This window comes from Ictidomys tridecemlineatus, chromosome 5 (genome assembly GCF_052094955.1).
Source record: "Ictidomys tridecemlineatus isolate mIctTri1 chromosome 5, mIctTri1.hap1, whole genome shotgun sequence".
Taxonomy (NCBI): Eukaryota; Metazoa; Chordata; class Mammalia; order Rodentia; family Sciuridae; genus Ictidomys; species Ictidomys tridecemlineatus.
The window spans coordinates 71,049,984-71,068,833 of record NC_135481.1 but is presented as its reverse complement, the minus strand read 5'-3'; the positions used below and the strand labels follow the sequence as shown (position 1 = coordinate 71,068,833).

Sequence of the window (18,850 nt, the reverse complement as noted above, 5' to 3'; positions counted from 1 at the left end):
TCTTCACATAAGCACAAAATAATTCTGTGTATGCAACCACACACGCACATTTACACACAAATAACCAAAGCAGGAAGTTTTCTTCAGCAGAGGGCTGACTTCAAAATACACTACAAAGAGGTAGCCATTAAAACAGTAATACAATGCATTAAAACACATTAACACACACATGGGCCAATGATCCCACAATTAAACACATGCATCCATAGCCCACCGATTATCAATAAAGGTGCTAAGAATATACATTATAGAAAGGAAAGTCTGTTCAACAAATGGTGCTGGGAAAATTGGAAAGCTACATGTAGAGGATAGAAATGATACCCCTCTCTCACCAGTTACAAAAATCAAGTCAAACTAAACTAGACTTACATGTAAGGCCTGAAACTATGAAACTAGTAGAAAGATAGGTGAAATGCTTTAGGACATTAGAGTAGCAGGTATTTCTTGGATAAAACCTCACAGCATAGAAAATAAAGAGACAACCTACAAAATGCAAGAAAATATTTGCAAACTATATATCTGACAAGGGACTAATTTCCAGAATATAAAAGAAACTCAAAAAATTCACAAAACCCCCAAATAGTCCAATTGAAAAATAGGCAATATAATGGGACATTTTTTCAAAAGAAGTCATACAAATGGCCAACAGGTTTATACAAAAAATGTTCAACATCACTAATCATCAAGGAAATAAATGCAAATCAAAGTCATAAAAGATACCATCTCACTCCAATTAAAATATCAACAATGAAAAATAACAAAGTTCATAAGTGCTGGTGATTATGTAGAGAAAAAGGAGGACATACATAATATTAGTTTAAATATAAATCAGTATAGCCATTATGGAAAATAGTGTAGTTTCCTCAAAACAAATTAAAAATGGAACTATCATATGATCCAGAAATCCTCTGAGTACTATATACAAAGGAAATGAAAACAGTGTGTTGTACAGGCATCCACCACACTACCATGTTTATTATACCACTATTCATAATAGCCAAGAACCAGAAACAAACTATACCTTAAGACAATCAAGTTAGAGATGAGGAAATGCTTTCCTTTATAGAATTCTAGCTAGTAAACACAGAAGAAATGACAGAGAAAAATCACCACTTTTTAAAAATATTTATTTAGTTAGTTTTAGGTGGACACAATATCTTTATTTTATTTTTATGTGGTGTTGAGGATCGAACCCAGCACCCAGCGTACTGCAGGTGAGCATGCTACCGCTTGAGCCACATCCCCAGCACCCCCAAAACACCACTTTACAACCACTAATGTAACAAGTCCAGCAGTCACCATCAATACCTGCTAACACCATCAGGTAAGAATTTGAAGGGGAATTTGATAATGAAGATATGAGGTTGCCATCTGAACTCAAAACATAATAATAATCAGGCTTAGCATCACTAAAAGTGGGATAGCCAGATATAATGTTTTTTATGATACAATGCAATAGGAAGTATACAATATCATCACATAATGAATGAACGCATGAAAAAGAACATGGATCTAATCAAGATTACATTTCACTATCAATTTATGGAAAACTTGGATGGCAGTAAGTTAAATTGTCTAGTACAATTGAAAAAATAGGCAGTAGACCTAAATGAACATTTTATCAAAAGAAGTCACACAAATGGCCAACAGGTTTATACAAAAAATGCTCAACATCACTAATCATCAAGGAAATAAATGCAATCAATCAGAAAGCAATTGACCAAATCAAGAATATGGGATAACCTACTACACAAATGACCTTGGTTATTCAACAAATACATGGCATGAAAAAAACAAAATAGGAATGGGGGCAGCGACTGGTAGAGATTAAAAAAGATTTAAGAGGAGACATAACAAATGTAGTGTGTAAACCTTGTATAAGTCTTGACGCAATTCTACAAATCTTAATTCAAGGCAATGAATAGTAACAAAAAATGTTTTTGAGACAATTATGGAAGTCTTAATATAGGTTGGGTATTAAATATCACCAAAGCATTAAATTTTTAAGTGTAGTTGTATCAGTGGTGCTTATATATTTTTAAAAATTTTCTCACTGAGCTGCACCCACAGCCCATCTTTCTTTCATTCTTTCCTTTTTTTTTTTTTTTTCTTGTTTTAGAGATAGGGTCTAAGTTGCCCAGGGTGATCTCTAATTTGCAGTCTTCCTGCCTGTACCTCCCAATTGGATAGAAATATGGATCTGTGCCACTGCACATTCCTAAATTTCTGAAGTGTTCTTATCAGCTAGAGATGCAGCCTCATTTACTGGCCATATCACATGCTATCTTTAATTTTCTTTTAAATACTGAGCAAAAATCATGCATGGTGACACATGCCTGTAATCCCAGCAGTTCAGAAGGCTGTGTCAGGAGAGTTGCAGATTTGAGGCCAGCTTGAGTAACTAAGCAAGACACTGTCACAAAATAAAATAAAAAGGACTTGTAGCTCAGTAGTAAAGTGGCTCTGGGTTCAATCCCGACAGTTCAAAACCAACCAACCAATCAACCCAGTGTGAGTAAGTAGAAGTAAGATTAGCAAACTTGCTTACTAGTTGAAGCTGTGTGATGGGTACATGGAGGTTATGTTTCTATGAAAAAAAAGAAAAAGCTTGGGAGACATATCAAAACTCACTTGAGCTGTTCTAGCACTTTCTTCATCACAGCACAATTTTATTCTTAGCCTTGAGTTCTGGTACTAGAAGGACTTTTTTTCTTTTTCTTTCTTTTTTTTTTTTTTTTTTTTTTTTTTGCATTTCATTGAGTTTTCTGAGGATTCCTACAATCCATTCACACTTTCACACCCATGACTGCTTCAAACACAAGAACCATGAAGTTATTTTATGAAAGAACCCAAGAAGCATAGATGATATTCTCTGCCAAACTAGCAGTCTTTTAATTCTCATTCCCTGGGTAAGGTAGGTTTAGGAGGGTGGATCTGAGGTATTGTTTATCCATTTCCAGTAGAAATGTAGGATATGGCTTATTTACCTTCCCTCATGTCTTTTTTTTGGGGGGGGGGCAGTGTCAGGGATTAAGCCTAGGAGTGCATAACCACTGAGTGATAACCCAGACCTTTCTATTTTTTTTTTTTTTTGAAACAGGATTTTTGCTAAGTTGCTGAGGCTGGCTTTGAACTTGCAATCCTCCTGCCTCAGCCTTCTGAGCTGCTGGAGTTACAGGCATGCCACTGCACCCAGCAACTGTGTACTGACAGATTTTCAATGACTTCTGGGTAATGTGAAAGCTGACTGTGAATGCCTTATAATAAAAAAAGGCAGAATTGAAAAAGCAACCACTTTGCAAAGAAATTTTAATTTCAATATTTTAATATGCATAAACCTCAAAATGCTTTATGACACCTGTAATATACTTATGGATGTATTTGTTAAGTTCTAACCTCAATTTTAGGAGTTGTCCTCATCAACAATGCAGTTAAGACATAGTTTGCTGGCATTCTAACTGCTAAGCTCATACTCAAGGCAAATACTAGAACTTTTTATTCATAATTTGATTGACACCCAATTTTTGCTAATTAGCATATTAAAGGTCAGGCCCATGTATTGGGGAAATGGCTTATAGACTAGTATTAGAAATTTGTTCTTTCTAGTGATATTGAAGATAGAACCCATCCAGGCCTAGAAATGCCCACTTTCTTAAAGATGGCACAGCACCTGGGTCTCAATCACTGTTTACAACCCTTTCACTAAAGTTGGTTACTTGATAGTGATCATAAAAGGGAATCAAATGGGATATTGCCTTGTCTGCCTTGAGTAAACATTTCTCAGGAGGCTGGTTCAAGAATCTAAAAGGACAGAAAACTAAAACTGCATTGAGTATACTTTTGTGCTTGTTTGTTTAGTAAATGTCTGAATGTGAGGCAGATTGTGGCCTAAGACATATTTTATGGTAATCTGGTAATGAGGATGTAAGGGAATTGCTACCCCAAATCCATTTCAACTTTCGAAGCTGCTATCTATGTAACCAAAAAGAACCCAAGTTGAGGCTGAAAAAATAGATTAGTTCAGTTCACAACAATCATATGATACACATTTAAATTTTTAAATTTTATTTAAACACTTGACATTAAGTGAAATTTAATCATAATCATTACAGAGCATCACCACAATATTCACAAAGAATTTTTTAAAATAAAAGACAAAAGAATACAATCTTCAACAAGTTAAATGCCACTTTACTATGTAAACCAAAATAAAATAAAACCCTGATACTAAAAAGGTACATACTCAGAGGAAAAACAGATACAAAAACATTTAAACATCGACATTATCCACATTCTTTGCAAGAGAGTTAGTACCCTACATCTACAAAATTTCAGAATCCTGTTAAAATCAAAACCATCTCTGGTTTATGATACAGCACAATTCATAAGGCAAAAATATAGGCATTATCATCCAGTTCTTTAATTTCACTTGTATTTTAAGGCAAACTTGGAACTTTTTGCTTAGTATTTTAAAATGAATGAAACTTTACACATGATAACTTGACAAAATTAACAATAAATTATCTCTAGTTAAATATGTATAATATAAAAGACATATGGATAACAATTTTTCTCTCTGCAGAGATGTAAACTGGATTTTTATTTGACTCCATATTCACACTAGTAAAATTTGTAAACCTATAATATTTAAAATGTACTTATTGTATTCCTGTCTCATCAATTGTGTCAACATTGAAACAATATACTGTAAGCGAAAAGTCAATATATATCCAGCCACAGAATCGTTATCTAATTAAATCATGTCTAATTAAAGTGCTGTTTACAAAAGGAAGAAAGGTTAAAGAGTAGAACTGGATGTTAACTTGACATGAGACATTTATAATTTCTTAACTTTCGACTACAGAGGTTATAGAGGTTATCACAAGTTTATTGAACTTTAAGCAGTAAATTTACTGTAGAATCTGATTTTCCTGAAAATGAGCACTTAGGTGACAATACTAGGAATCCAACACCAAAACTGAAAATTAACACAGCATGGTATGTACATATATTTTCCTCAGTATTAGCCAGAGCTTTGATATTCTAGGAAATAGTTTGGGTTTTGTTTTTTTCCCCCCTATAGTTTTGTTTTTCTTCTAGGAAATATTTATCCAATTTCAGGAAATGTAGAGTTCTGTAAGTCAAGTTTTTCATAATTCTTTTTCATGCCATTAAAACCTAATCAGACTCTAAATAATTGTTTATAAGTAATCTAGGTGTTCAGGAAATTATGAAGTTGGAGAAAAGGAATTAAATTTATATTTTACTATACAGTTATTGGGGTACAGGACTCCTACACTGCATTTTACTCTTTTAAGTGAAAAGAGTATATCTTATTTATATTTCTAGCCACCACAGAATCTAACACAATATCTCCTTCATAAAAGTAGACCCTCCATATCTGTCAAACCATCAAAATAAACTTTCAAAACGTAATGTCATTTTTCTATCACTTACTTTTTCCTATCACTTGCTGTTACTTCCTATAATATTCATCCATATTTAAAACAATATTAGCAATAACAAATGGAGCTTGTAAGTAAAACTTTGGATTACATTAAAAATTAGTTAAATTAGCCAGGCACAGTGGCACATGCCTGTAATCCCAGCGGCTTGGGAGGCTAAGGCAGGAGTATCCCGAGTTCAAAGCCAGCCTCAGAAAATGTGAGGCACTAAGCAACTCAGTGAGACCCTGTCTCTAAATAAAAAAAAAATAAAAAATACAAAAATAGCTAGGGATGTGGCTCAGTGGTCAAGTGCCCCTGAGTTCAACCCCTGGTACCAAAAAAAAAAAAAAAAGTCAATTCTTTTCCTACATCCAACAAATATTAAATTGCCAAACATTCCTAACAGATTAAATCTTTATGTAATGTAATTATAAAAGGCAATTTTTTTTGCATTTGATTATATTAATTTCTATTCCCCTCTGCATTCTTTTCCAAAATATTTCTGGGCAATTCTAAATTGCTTTAGCTTGCCTGAAGATATATAATCATTTCTAATACCATTAAACCTGGAGATTTATAACCAAACATTTTGATCCTTTTTAACAAGAAACATGTGGCTTTAAATTCACAATTTTTTAGCAAAGTATTCATAATGAAACTTCTCACAAATCTCTAAGAGAAAGCTCTATTGTAAACTTACCAGTTGTCAAGTCATATTAGTAGATGTTATAAACAGTACAAAAGCAACCTTAAAATAAATATATTTCTAAATTTTGAATGTTTTTTTCTTCACAGGCTTTCATAATTTGTTCACTGGTACATGGCTTCTACTATTGCCTAAGATGTTTCACATTTAGTCTTCACCAGATGATATTTAGATTTTTCAAAAATAATTATCAGTATATGCTTTTGACCTAATTTACCAAATAATTATATGTTTTATACTAACTTGATAGTGGAAACAATACATGAGTTAAACATTGTTAAAAATAAAGCAGTATGGATGTATTTACAATTAAAATAATTTTCTATAGTCTTTCAAATTCCCTTATCTTCTAGGAGAAGGAAATAAAAAACAGTATAATAAGATGTATTTAATAATATGATTCATACAAACAAAGACAACTGACTTAGAGAGTTAACAGTAAGGATGTAGAGGGCTGGGAATATAGTTCACTTGGTATAGTGCTTACCTCACATGCACAAGGCCCTGGGTTCAATACCTGGCAACCCCCCACCCCACAAAAAAAAAAAAAAAAAGAAAAGAAAAGAAAAAACAACAACAGAAAACCAGTAAGTATGTAATGGAATCTATTTTAAATTGCTTTTCTTTATATAAAGTTTAGGCCAACCACAGTAGTGCACCTTAATACTATTCAACAGATTTATTCAAAGCAATGAAAAAGTTATTGCTATATATCATTGTTATTCAGACAAGCAACATACAAAATACTCATTTGATTTTATTAGTAGCTCCTGTTGAGTTCTAAGTTAGAAGAGACTAAAAATCACTTGCAAGGTTTTATAATCTGTGCAAATATTCCTAAAGCATGATACTACTTTTTTGATTAAAGATGATTTTACATAGTTTTGTAGTATATAGTCAACTCTACAACAGGTAGTTTATGGAAGAACAAGGAAAACTGCAAATTACCTGGTTATAGTTTTTAAGAAATAACATATATGCTAACAACTGAACCTATGTTTTATAATTACAAATGGCTTCTTAACAATAGTTTTAGAATATCATGGCACTTAAGAATGCTGTATGAATTATTAGGAAAAATGTACAGTGGTCTTGCAGAGACTTTATAAAGAGATAGTGGGCAAGAAAAAAATTAAGAAAATAAAAACAAAATGACTACAGTACCCAAACACAAGTACCAACATCATAAAAAACTGCAAGTTAATGTGTTTAAGACTTACAGACATTTACTAAAACATGCTAAAATAAAATAAGTTAACCATATCTTTTAAATAAGTGTTTACTGGCTAATGCAAACAATTTTGTTTTAAAAGATAATTTCCTTAATCAAAGCAGAACTAAATTAGAACCATTAGTCAAGTAAACATCGAGTTCCAGTTTTCCTCAATAACTTTAAAATATTCAGTTACCTAAGAAATGTACAAAGTAATGCATAACTGCCTAGGGCTTATATTTAATGCATATATTTCTGTTTTTCAGAAGGATGTAATCCAGCAGAAGAACAAAGAAGACCAAAAGTGTATCTTTCTTTAAATCACTATTCAGTAACCATGAAAAACCTAACAGGCCATTTAGATGATTTTTGGATGTTAACATAAGTGTACTCACTAATGTTTTTAATAAGCACAAACAAATTAAGCCTGTAAAATGAAAAACACTATCAAATTATGCCATGCATGTCACACCAAACATCCAAAAGAACATCTATTATAGCCTTGTTATATAGATCCTACAGTTAGCACCATTTTTATATCTGAACACTTGGAAAATGCAAAGAAAGATCTTTAAAAAAACCTAAAATTATTATAAGTTTACATGAAAAAAATCAATAAGCACTAAGGTTGGTCCTAAACACTTTCAAATATTTACATCAACACTGGGAAGCCTGTTGTACTACTGAAGAAAAACTAAAACAACTGGTATGATCAGCTCATTCTATCCATGCTTATCATAGCACAGACAAGTAACTAAATTCATCCAGCATTAACCTGCACATATACAAAAGGCATAAACAGTAAGTATCTGGCTTCTTAAAACAGGGCCCCAAATAGGACAATAAAACCAATTGTCTTGCAAATATACTACACCACTAGCCCTAAAACCAATTTAGCAGGAAGAATATTCAGATGACTCACTATGACATGTTATTTACAACCTTTAAAAGTACCAAAAGTAAAAGCAGCCCTTTGTTTTAAAAATGTGAAGCATATGAATTTACATACAACAAGCAGTATAAACAATCTGTCCATTCATTCAATACACTTCAGAATCTAAAGCCTCTCTCTTCCTAGTAAATCATGATACATATCAAGGAAAGAGAGCTAAAAATAAAAAAATTAAAAAGCAGCAAGGTTTTCTCCATTTAGGAACATAAAACAAGTCTATCTCAGTCTTGGGAAAGAAGTGCACAATTCAATTGGCAAGGTCTTTCCTTTTTCTTCTTCTTCTTCTTCTTCTTTGATTATTGATTTACCGTGTAACCAAGAGCAACCAAAACTACTTGTCAATTCAAAGTACCCAACAAAACTTTGAGTCTTCATGCCACTTCAAGTTAAAATAAAAGCAATGTAGCTTTTAGTTTTCAGAAAACTGGACATCCTTTTGTGTGGCACAAGTTTCACTACCACATAATTTCCAGGAGTTCACTCTTATCAAAGTGCAGTTAATCCAAAATTGCATCGACAGTATATCATGCCTGCTGAATCCAGCCACGTATCTGAGATAGGGTCATATTTCTGCACTGTGTTCAGATAGGAAGACCCTGAGTGACCCCCAACTACATAAAGGTAGTTATCAATTACTGCAGCACCAACTCCTAGGAAAGGTAGATAAAAAGAAGACATGTTAGCTATGAAGTCTATTTTTTCTAAAAACCAATGTGTACTTTAATGTTTTCTTAAAATATATTTCAACAATTTAACAAGCAACATAGAAATACATTTAATAGAAAAACACATCCTTAACATAAGAGTCAAATTATTCTTTTACCTCTGCTCTCCAATCCTACTCTCCACACCTCTGCCTCCAACAGCAAAGTACTATTTAAATTTTGATTTCTAATGAATTGTATACATTCACAGGGTTTAATGTGACACTTTAATATACATACATAATGTTTAATGATCAGATCAGGGTAAACTATGGCAGAAAAGTATTATTAAGGCATTTCTATATGCTTTAAAATCCATTTATATTTATATATTTTCTAGAAATCATGCATTTCATCAGGTTTTCAAATATACTGAACTATATAATTTATGCTTTTAAAAATTATTCTTTATATATTATTATATATAGTTTGAAAAAAAGAACAAGTCTACACAAAATTTTAAGTTATTGTTTTTAAGGCTTTCCCTATCAAGAATGCTGAAAAAACTGATTAAACTCTGAAATGGTTAACTCCATTTTGTTCTGTTAATTTCCTTTTGATATTTATGTTTTAAGAGTTTCTTTAACTTAAAACCTGCCCCTTAAAATAATGTCATTTGAGTTTGGGTTAAAAAATAATTTTCCTTATTTTCAAATGATGTATTTGTTTTTTCTTTAGGAACCCTGAAATCCAACCCCTTTTCTTATCAACTGTGTCCCTTGGGAAGGACAGAACATTCAAAAGTAAATGTATGAATCATTGATGTACAAAACAAAATAGAACAATACAAGGAGTGTGTGTGTGTGTGTGTGTGTGTGAGAGAGAGAGAGAGAGAGGGGGGGGGGAGGTTGGGATTATAAAACATACAAATCGATGAGATCTATTATACGGCCAAAGAAAAAAGCTTCTAGAAAGATATATTCTATTATCAGCATTTCCCAAAATGTGTTCTTTCAAGTTTGAGAAAATGATAATATACCCACAGGTATATTAAAAACACAGTTAAGAAATTTATGTTGTTTTGCCTAGCTAGTTGTTTTTCAAGTTTATAACAAAAAAAAAGTTTTTCTGGAAAAGTAATACCCTTGTTTTTCTATGGAACTACTATTCCAAGAGCATCACTGTAGAAAGCACAGTCCTATATTTTTATAAATTCATAAATTATTACCTGTTCTAGGTTCTTTCATTGGTCTACACACAGTCCACTGATTTTGATGGGGGTCATATCTTTCAATGCTTGACAAATGTGAGACACCATTATGTCCACCCACCACAAAAATAAAGCCTAGCATGACACCCACACCAAAGTGAATCCTTTTATCAGCCATGGATGCAACCATCTCCCAGGAGTCTTTACTTGGATCATAACGTTCCACACTGCAAAAATTCACATGACAAAAGAATTAATTTACATATCCTTTGTGTCACATTTTCTGCCAAAGCAAAACTAAAACCTGCCATGGTTTTCAAAGTTCAATAAAGAAACAGATACAAACCAAGAGTAGTCTATCCCAAATATTTAGATTTTTGCCAATAAGTTTACAGAATTAAAAGTTTACCTTGTGAATAGGGTTCAACAATAACTGTTTGCTATTCCATTATACAATCATTCTTTAGTATTCATAAGGAATTGGTCCCAGAACCCAAGTGGATACTCAATCCCTTATGTAAATGGTGTAGCATTTACACCTAACCTCCCATATACTTTATCTCTAGAATACTTACATCTAATTTAATGTAATGCTATGTAAACGGTTGTTGTATTATTTAAGGAATAAGAAAAAAATCTGTACATGTTCAGTATAGATGCAGTATTTTTTCAAATATTTCTCATCCATAGTTGGTTAAACTCACAGATGCTGAATCTGCAGAAACAGAGGGCCAACTGTACTGTTTCAGCAACAGGTATATTAAAGGCACAGAACTTAAGACAGAAGACCTGGGTTTAAGTACACATGCTGCATTTCTAGAGCTGGACTAGCCCTACCACTGTGGCTCTGTGTAAACCTGAATACATCATTTCATTTCACCTGAAAAAACAGCACAACTCAAAGGGTTCATATAATAAAATCAAACAAGAATGCATTCGAAAATTACAAATATTTTTAAGAAAACTAAGGATACACAGATAAGGAAAAGAGAAGAGAAGGAAGAGCAGTGTTTTTTCTCACAGGATAATTCATGTGATTTTAGTACAGAGCACACTACAGATTCCATAGCACAAACTGGTTAATCATAATAATTTATGATTGCTTTAGGAGAATTTAGGATTAAAGTTTGGTATGCATCCAGAGAACCTGTGGTAGTTCCAAGTTTGTTATGGAGACCCATATCAAATCAGAATTTTCAAAAAAGCTTCTTCAGACCATTTCAGAATATTTGTAAGCCTGTTGTTTGCCCTGAAGGGACACAAAGGCACAAAGGTAAACTTAATTGAGCTTGTTTTGGTTCTTATCTCACTTTCTGAAAAAGGCTTAGGCATTTGAGATGCTGTTAAGTTCATTCTGGAAATCATAATAGAAACTAGATAACAGTGTTTGTGAAAAGATTTCATGATAAACTTATTAGACCAAAATCATGGGACAAGAAAAGTTGATGAACTCTAGCAAGACTTTAAAAATCCAAGAACATTATCTCAAAATTAAAATACGTAAATCTTTTATTTTAGAAATTTTTGCCAGAAGTTTTTCAAAGAACAGAAATGCTTGTCGGGGACCCAAATACTTTTCGTTCAACTAAAGGATCAAAAAAGGAGGAATAGTTTAGATTAAACTGAAATAATGCTGTTTAAACTAAGAAATACTATTGTGCCAATCACTTTCCCTTCTTTAAAACACTAAAAAAAAAAATCAATAAAACACAGACCACTCCAATTATTAAAGATAAAAATCTTTAGAACATCAATTTTCAACAAATGTGCAGGATTATGATTAATATTCCATATAAGCACTAACTTTTTTCTCATACATATTTCTCCTTTATTCAAAGAATATATCACAGAATACAGAGATCTCTAATTCAGATTTTAGCACAACCAAAACACATGTATGATGTAACATGAAAATATGTCTTAATCATAGAATAAGAATCCACCAAGGAATATTTAAGTGAGACTTCAACTTTATAATATAATATTGTATTGGCCTATAGGAATTATATTTCCATATCTTTATTCTATTAAGCAACATAATAAAGACCTTATACACATATACACATGCACATACATACACCACACGAAATCTAAAAATTGCCAAAATCTTACATTTTCTGAGTTTTAAAATGTAGACCATTTAAACAGAATGACTTAGTGTTAATTTAATACAAGGGATGTAATCTTAAGTTTCTTTGAATTGCCATATAAACAGTTACATTTAAGAAGCAGGTTAAATTCTCAAATGCCTATCAATATCACTTAAAAAATTAAAAATGAAGCTCATTGATACATACAAATTATTTAAAACTCAGAAATTATTATTAATAATCCCTTTTAAAAATCTCCCAACATGTACACAATTTAATTATTAATTTAAATACCTGTTCATGTGAGCAGGACCATACCCACCAATGGCATATATCATTCCATCCAATACAGCTGCAGCAAAACAACTTCTTGTCGTAGTCATTGGTGCCACAGGTTGCCATTTTCTTATTTTGGGAATATATTTCTCTACAGATTGTAAATAAGATTGTCCATCATATCCACCTAAAGCATAAAGTTCTCCTGCAAGAACTACTACTCCAAGGGTACTTCGGCTCTCATTCATTCTCTCTAGTGAAGTCCAGGTATTTGTATCAGGATTCCAGCATTCTACTGAATTTTCATGTTTTCTGATAGTGACACCAGGACGCACATTAGTTTCAATACCACCTATAACATACACTTTTTGGTCTAAAACACATATTCCAAATTCATAGCGAGGAATGTTTAAGGGTGCCAAACCAATCCAAGAGTCACTTTGAGGAAAGTACATCTCCACACTAAAGAATAAGCAGAAAAAAATAAATTTTAAAAACCCAAATGGCCCATAAATAAAAATATGTTTAATCTTATCAGTAACCAGGGACATGCAAATTAAAGTCACAACAAACCATGATACATCTTCCAGACTGGCAAAACTGTAAAGATGATAACATCAATTGGCAAGAATGTGGAGGAAGGAATGAAGATTGTTAGTGAGATTGTTAACAAGTACAAACAAATCTGGAAAACAATTTCACACTATCCAATAAAGTTCAAGATATGCATGTGGCTTTACTCATCAATTTCATCTCTATGTGTCTATTCAGTTGAACATTTACTGTAGTCAGTTTTGTAGCAAGAAACACATACAGAAAAGTTCTTTGGAGCACAATGCAATAATCCATCAAAAGGAGAATAGTTAAATAAGGTGTAGTATATCTGTCCCATGACTGAACAATTTTACTCTTAAATAGATACACAAGAAAAATGCATATATTTATATATGTACAAGAATGTTCACTGCAGTATTATTTGTAATCACCAAATATTGGAAGCAGTCCAAATGTTCATCAACCATATTTACAGCAATGAAAATGAACTGAATACAGCCACATGTACTTGGGGTGAATCTTACATGTATTTTTTTTAATATTTATTTTTTAGTTGGACACAATATCTTTATTTTATTTATTTATTTTTATGTGGTGCTGAGGATCAAACCCAGGGCCTCGCACATGCTAGGTGAGCACACTACTGAGGAGCCACAACCCCACCCCCTTACAGGTCTTTTGAGGGAAAGATGATAAACTCAAAATAATATATTTTGCATAATTTCATTTATATCAAGTTCAAAAACATGTAAAATTAATCTCTGGATTAACAATGTAGATAGTGATTATCACTGGGGTAGGACAGAGAAGGAGCTCCTGAGTGCTATTCTATTTTTTGAACTGGTTTGTACTGCTCACTTTTATGATAATTCACTGAGTGGTACAAGTGGAATTACCCTCTTTTCTATTTATGTGTAAGACTTTAGTATTTAAAATAAAAAAATTTCATTGTAAAAGAAAAAATTATGCTATGCTAATACACCATGTCAGTGAAAGTAAATGAACTATTTCCTCATGCAATTGCACAAGAGAATTTCATTTACTGTTCAGTGAAAAAACATCTCCAAGTATATATAGCACTTCCATTTATATAAAAATGTATAAAAACTGATAGTAATTGAGGTTCATTTGACAAGAGGAAAAATTATAATGAAAAGCAGGTTAATACAGAATAATGTTTACTTCTTGGGGAGAGAGGGAGATGGCAAGGAGATACATGGGGTCTTCAAACGTATTTTTAATATCTATTAAGCTTGTTGGTATCTATCTTAGACTGTTTTCTTGCTAATATCACAATATCACAGACTAGATAAGTTATGAAGAAAAGACAATACTTTTGACCAAAAGCCATCTTCTGATGGCTTTCTCATTGGCAGTCTGACCCGTGTATGTGTGTGTGTGTGTGTGTGTGTATGTGTGTGTGTGTATGTGTGTGTGTGTGTCTGTCGGTCTCTCTCTCCACACACTGGTCATTTCCCACTTCACCAATATTCAATCATGGTGACTCCACCCCGTAACTTTATCTAATTTTAATCACACATCCCTCACCCCCCACCAAAGGTTCTATCTCTAAAAATCACAGCCAAATTAAGTTCCACATCATCATTTCACAATATCAACTCATGAGCCTTTGGGAGACTCACTCAAACCATATTATAAACCATATTATTCTACCCTTGGCCCCCAAGGTTAATGTCCTTCTCACAAATGCAAAATGCAATCATTCTATCCCTTCCAGTCCCCAAGTTTTAGCTCATTCCAGCATTAATTCAAAAGTCCAAAGTCTCATCTCCTTCCAGCAGGCTGGCACAGTGGCTCAGGAGGCTAAGACAGGAAGATCAAGAGTTCAAAGTCAGCTTCAGCAATTTAGTGAGGCCCTAAGAAACTCAGTGAGACCCAGTCTCTAAATAAAATACAAAATAGGGCTGGGGCTGGGGCTGAGTGGTGGAGTGCCCCTGAGTTCAACCTCCAGTAACTCCCCCAAATAAAGTTATAATGGCAGGACTGGAATAGGATAAACATTCCTACTTCTAAAAGGGATAAACAGACAAGTAGAAAGGTGTAATTGGGCCAATTATGCCAGCAGGGAAGACATTAAACCCCTAAAACTCCAAGTCCAGCCATCTTGTGCCCACTGTAGCAGGGCCCCATGGGTTAGGGCAGCCCTGCCCCGACCGCTTTGCTGATTATAGGTCAGCCACAAGTCCCAAAACTCAATAATGCAATAGTATAAGAGTATATATTCTTTTTCCAGTATGATCAAAGTATTTTGATTAACTTCATAATTACCAAATGCCTATTTATAATCAGTTTTATTATTTATCTAGATTTTAAACTGTGAATTTGTACCAGTGATATAACAGGGAACAATTTGAGTTTAACAAGATGAGTTTCATTGAGGAAATAGGGATAAACCTTGAGTGGAGAAATTCCAGAGAGCAGGAGATGAGGAAATAAAAACAGCGAGTATAGGTCATTTTTCTAATTATTATTTTTTAAATAGAAGAATAAAACGGATTCGAGGAGTTACAAAGTGAAACACAGAAAGACTATGGATGCCAGAAAAATTAATCTGGGAGTTTAGATTATAAAATGTTTGTATGTTCACGGCAAAGATATGGTACACTGGGAGGTGATGATATAAGAGAAAGACAAGATAAGTAGAAGAGCAAAATATTTGCATAAAGAGAAGGAATGGCCCAGACCTAGTGGTACACACCTGTAATCCCAGTGGCTCAGGAGGCTGAGGCAGAAGGATTGCAAATTCAATCCTCAGCAATTTAGTGAGTCCCTAAGCAATTTAATTTTTCTTAAAAAAATAAGAAAAGAAGTAGGGATATGGCTTATTAGTTAAGCACCCCTGGGTTCAATCCCTGATACCAAAAAGAAAAATAAAGAAAAAGAAAAGGAATGGAATCTAGTGAATATAAGAAGAAACATGCCTTATATAATCAGAGATATGATAAATTATGGTATAATGGTGTATTAAGAATTGTAATGCAAAAATAAATAAATAAAAATTTTTTAAAAAAAGAAGTAGAAGGGTTAGCCTTTAATAGAAATAACAGTAGATTTAGTGATGGGAAGATGAGATAGTTTTCTGGTGGCTTCTTATCTTCTTAATAGAAAAAGGAATAAGGTAATCAGCTAAGAGTTGGAAATACCTGGGATGTTTTTAAAGAGAAAACAGGTGATGTGAGATAGTCCTAGGAAGTAAAAGAAATTGAGGAAATTAAAAGTTAATTGCTGGGGAATGCCAAGGTCCCTAAGTGAGATAAGTTAAAATGGGCATGTATATTTCTTTTTTTTAATATTTATTTATTTTTTTTAGTTTTAGGTGGACACAATATCTTTATTTTATTTTTATGTGGTGCTGAGAATCCAACCCAGTACCTCCTGCATGCCAGGCGAGCGCACTACCACTTGAGCCACATCCCCAGCCCAACATATTTCTTTTTAATATTTCTTTTAGTTATAGATGGGTTCAATTCTTAGCACGGCGTATAAATAAAGGTCCATTGACAACTAAAAAAATATTTTTAAAAATCCTTAAGGGGAAAAAATAATAACTGAAGTTATGTTTTAAGTCCAGTTCTTGTTGTAACAACAGAATACCACCAGGCTAAGTAAATTACAAGTAACAGAAGTTTATTTTATTTATTAATTTTTTTGTGGTGGTGAGGATCAAACCCAGTGCCCCACAGGCATTAGGCAAATGTTCCACCACTAAGCCACAACTCCAGCCCCGGGCATGTGTATTTCTCTTGCCACATTCCAATGCTCAGGTACAACCATGGCACAAGTGGATGTTGTGATTTTAACTAGATGAGTATGATGAAGGAACACAAGGGTTAGGGAGCCATGGTATATTCAAAAGTTATGATGACAATGTTGTTTCTGGACTCTAAGGTGGGAAAGCAGAAAAGATGAGAACATGTGGTGTGTGAAAAGCAATCAATTCTATCAACTCATTATAGGGCCAATGGATCAAAAATCCTTAAGGAGCGGGCTGGGGTTGTAGCTCAATAGTAGAGTGCACTTGCCTAGAGTGTGTGAGGCACTGGGTTTGATTCTTAGCACCGCATATAAATAAAGGTCCATTAACAACTAAAAAAAGATTTTAAAAAAATCCTTAAGGGGAAAAAAATATTCCAGTTATTATGTCTTAGTCCAGTTCCTGTTGTAACAACAGAATGCCACCAGGCTAAGTAAATTACAAATAACAGAAGTTTATTTGGCTCACAGTTCTGGGGGCTAGAAGTCCAAGACTGAGGGGCTGTACCTGCTGAAGGCCTTCTTGCTGCACCGTGGAAGGCATCACATGGTGAGAGAATACACAAGGAGAAGAAGGAGGAAGACAGGGAGAGGGAGGAAAAGAGAGAGGAAAAGGAGCCAAATCTCCCCCTCTTACATTGAACCCACTCCTGAGATAACGGCCTTAGTCCATTCATGAGGGTGATGTCCTTAAGACCTAGTCACCACTTAAAGGTCTCACCTCTCAACACTATTGCATTAAGTTTTTAACATATACATTAAAACCATAACATTTCACTCTTGACCTCCAAAATTCATGTCTTTCTCATGATGCAAAATACTTTCATTCCATCCCAATAGTTTCAAGAGTCTTAACTCATTCCAGGATCAATTAAAAAGTCCAAAATACAGAGTTTCCTTTAAATCAGATATGGATAGGTCTCAAAGCATGAATCCTTCCACCTGTCAGCCTATCAAATCAAAACAAATTATATGGTTCCAAAATACAATGGTGGGTCAGGTGTTCTCATTCCAAAAAGGACCAATACATAAGAAAGAAGTAACTGGTACCAAGTAGGCCCAAACCCCAACAAGGAAAACAACAGTAAGTCTTAATCTCCCTTGACTCCATGCTCTGCAGCCTGGGCACACTGTGGCAGAAACTGGGACCTCAAAGCCTTAGAAAGCCCCAATCCAATGGCTTTGCTGCATTCAGTTCATCTAGTTCTTCTCATGGTTGGAGGCTAGAGTTTTGTGCCTGTACCTTGCTCAGGCTGGTATTGCATGTTGGTAGTTCTACAGTCCTGGGGTCTTGGTAGTGGCCCCACTCTCATGTTTTCACTAGGGATTACCCTAGTACTGACACTCTGTGGTGGTCTAGTTAACACAGCTTCACTAGGTGTAAGCTTGCTGAGGGTTCTGCAGTAGCTTCACCTCCAACACTATATTTCCACTCAGAGTTGCCCTAATAAAAACTCTCTACAGTGTATTCACCCCTGCCAAAAATCTCTGTGACCCCAAACAGTCCACAACATTCTTAGAAATGAAGGTGAGAAGGCCATGTCCCCATAACTTTTGCATTCTGAATTTGTGCAGAATTCACACCCTTGAACACTGCCAAGGTTTACCACTTGCACTAGCCACAGGGTTGAAACACAGCTGGCTCTGCTTGAGTCAAAACTGGGGAAGCCAGTGAGTGCTGTGCTGGAATGATATGAGCAAATATCTGAGCTGGCTATAGGCAATGGGCTGTCCTCACATGTCCCCCAAAACACTCTGTCTCCTAGAGCTCTGGGCCTGTGATAGAAGTGGCAGCCTCAGTTCTCTAAAATGACTTCCAGGTCTTTCTCCCCTCGTCTTGATGAAAAATATCTGGCTCCCTTCTATACATGCTAATCTCTTTAGCTAGCAAGGCCATCACTAAGCCATAACTTTCATTTGTTCTTTTTTTTTTAAATATTTTTTTTAGTTGTGGTGGATACAATGCCTTTATTTTATTTTTAT

At 34.0% G+C, this 18,850-nt stretch overlaps 1 protein-coding gene across 2 annotated transcripts in view; it reads right to left on the bottom strand.

Annotated features, from left to right (window-relative positions):
* Positions 1–4,044: 4,044 nt before the first annotated feature.
* The window catches only part of Klhl28 (kelch like family member 28), a 39,332-nt gene continuing 24,526 nt past the window's right edge, over positions 4,045–18,850 (bottom strand). For both annotated transcript variants that reach the window (XM_005331754.4, XM_040275956.2), the window contains 3 exons: positions 12,557–13,000; positions 10,191–10,399; positions 4,045–8,968 (listed from right to left, as the gene is read on the bottom strand). In XM_005331754.4, the coding sequence (XP_005331811.1) occupies positions 8,805–8,968; positions 10,191–10,399; positions 12,557–13,000 (817 nt within the window). In that variant the 3' untranslated portion in view covers positions 4,045–8,804. The remainder of the gene's footprint in view (positions 8,969–10,190; positions 10,400–12,556; positions 13,001–18,850) is intronic.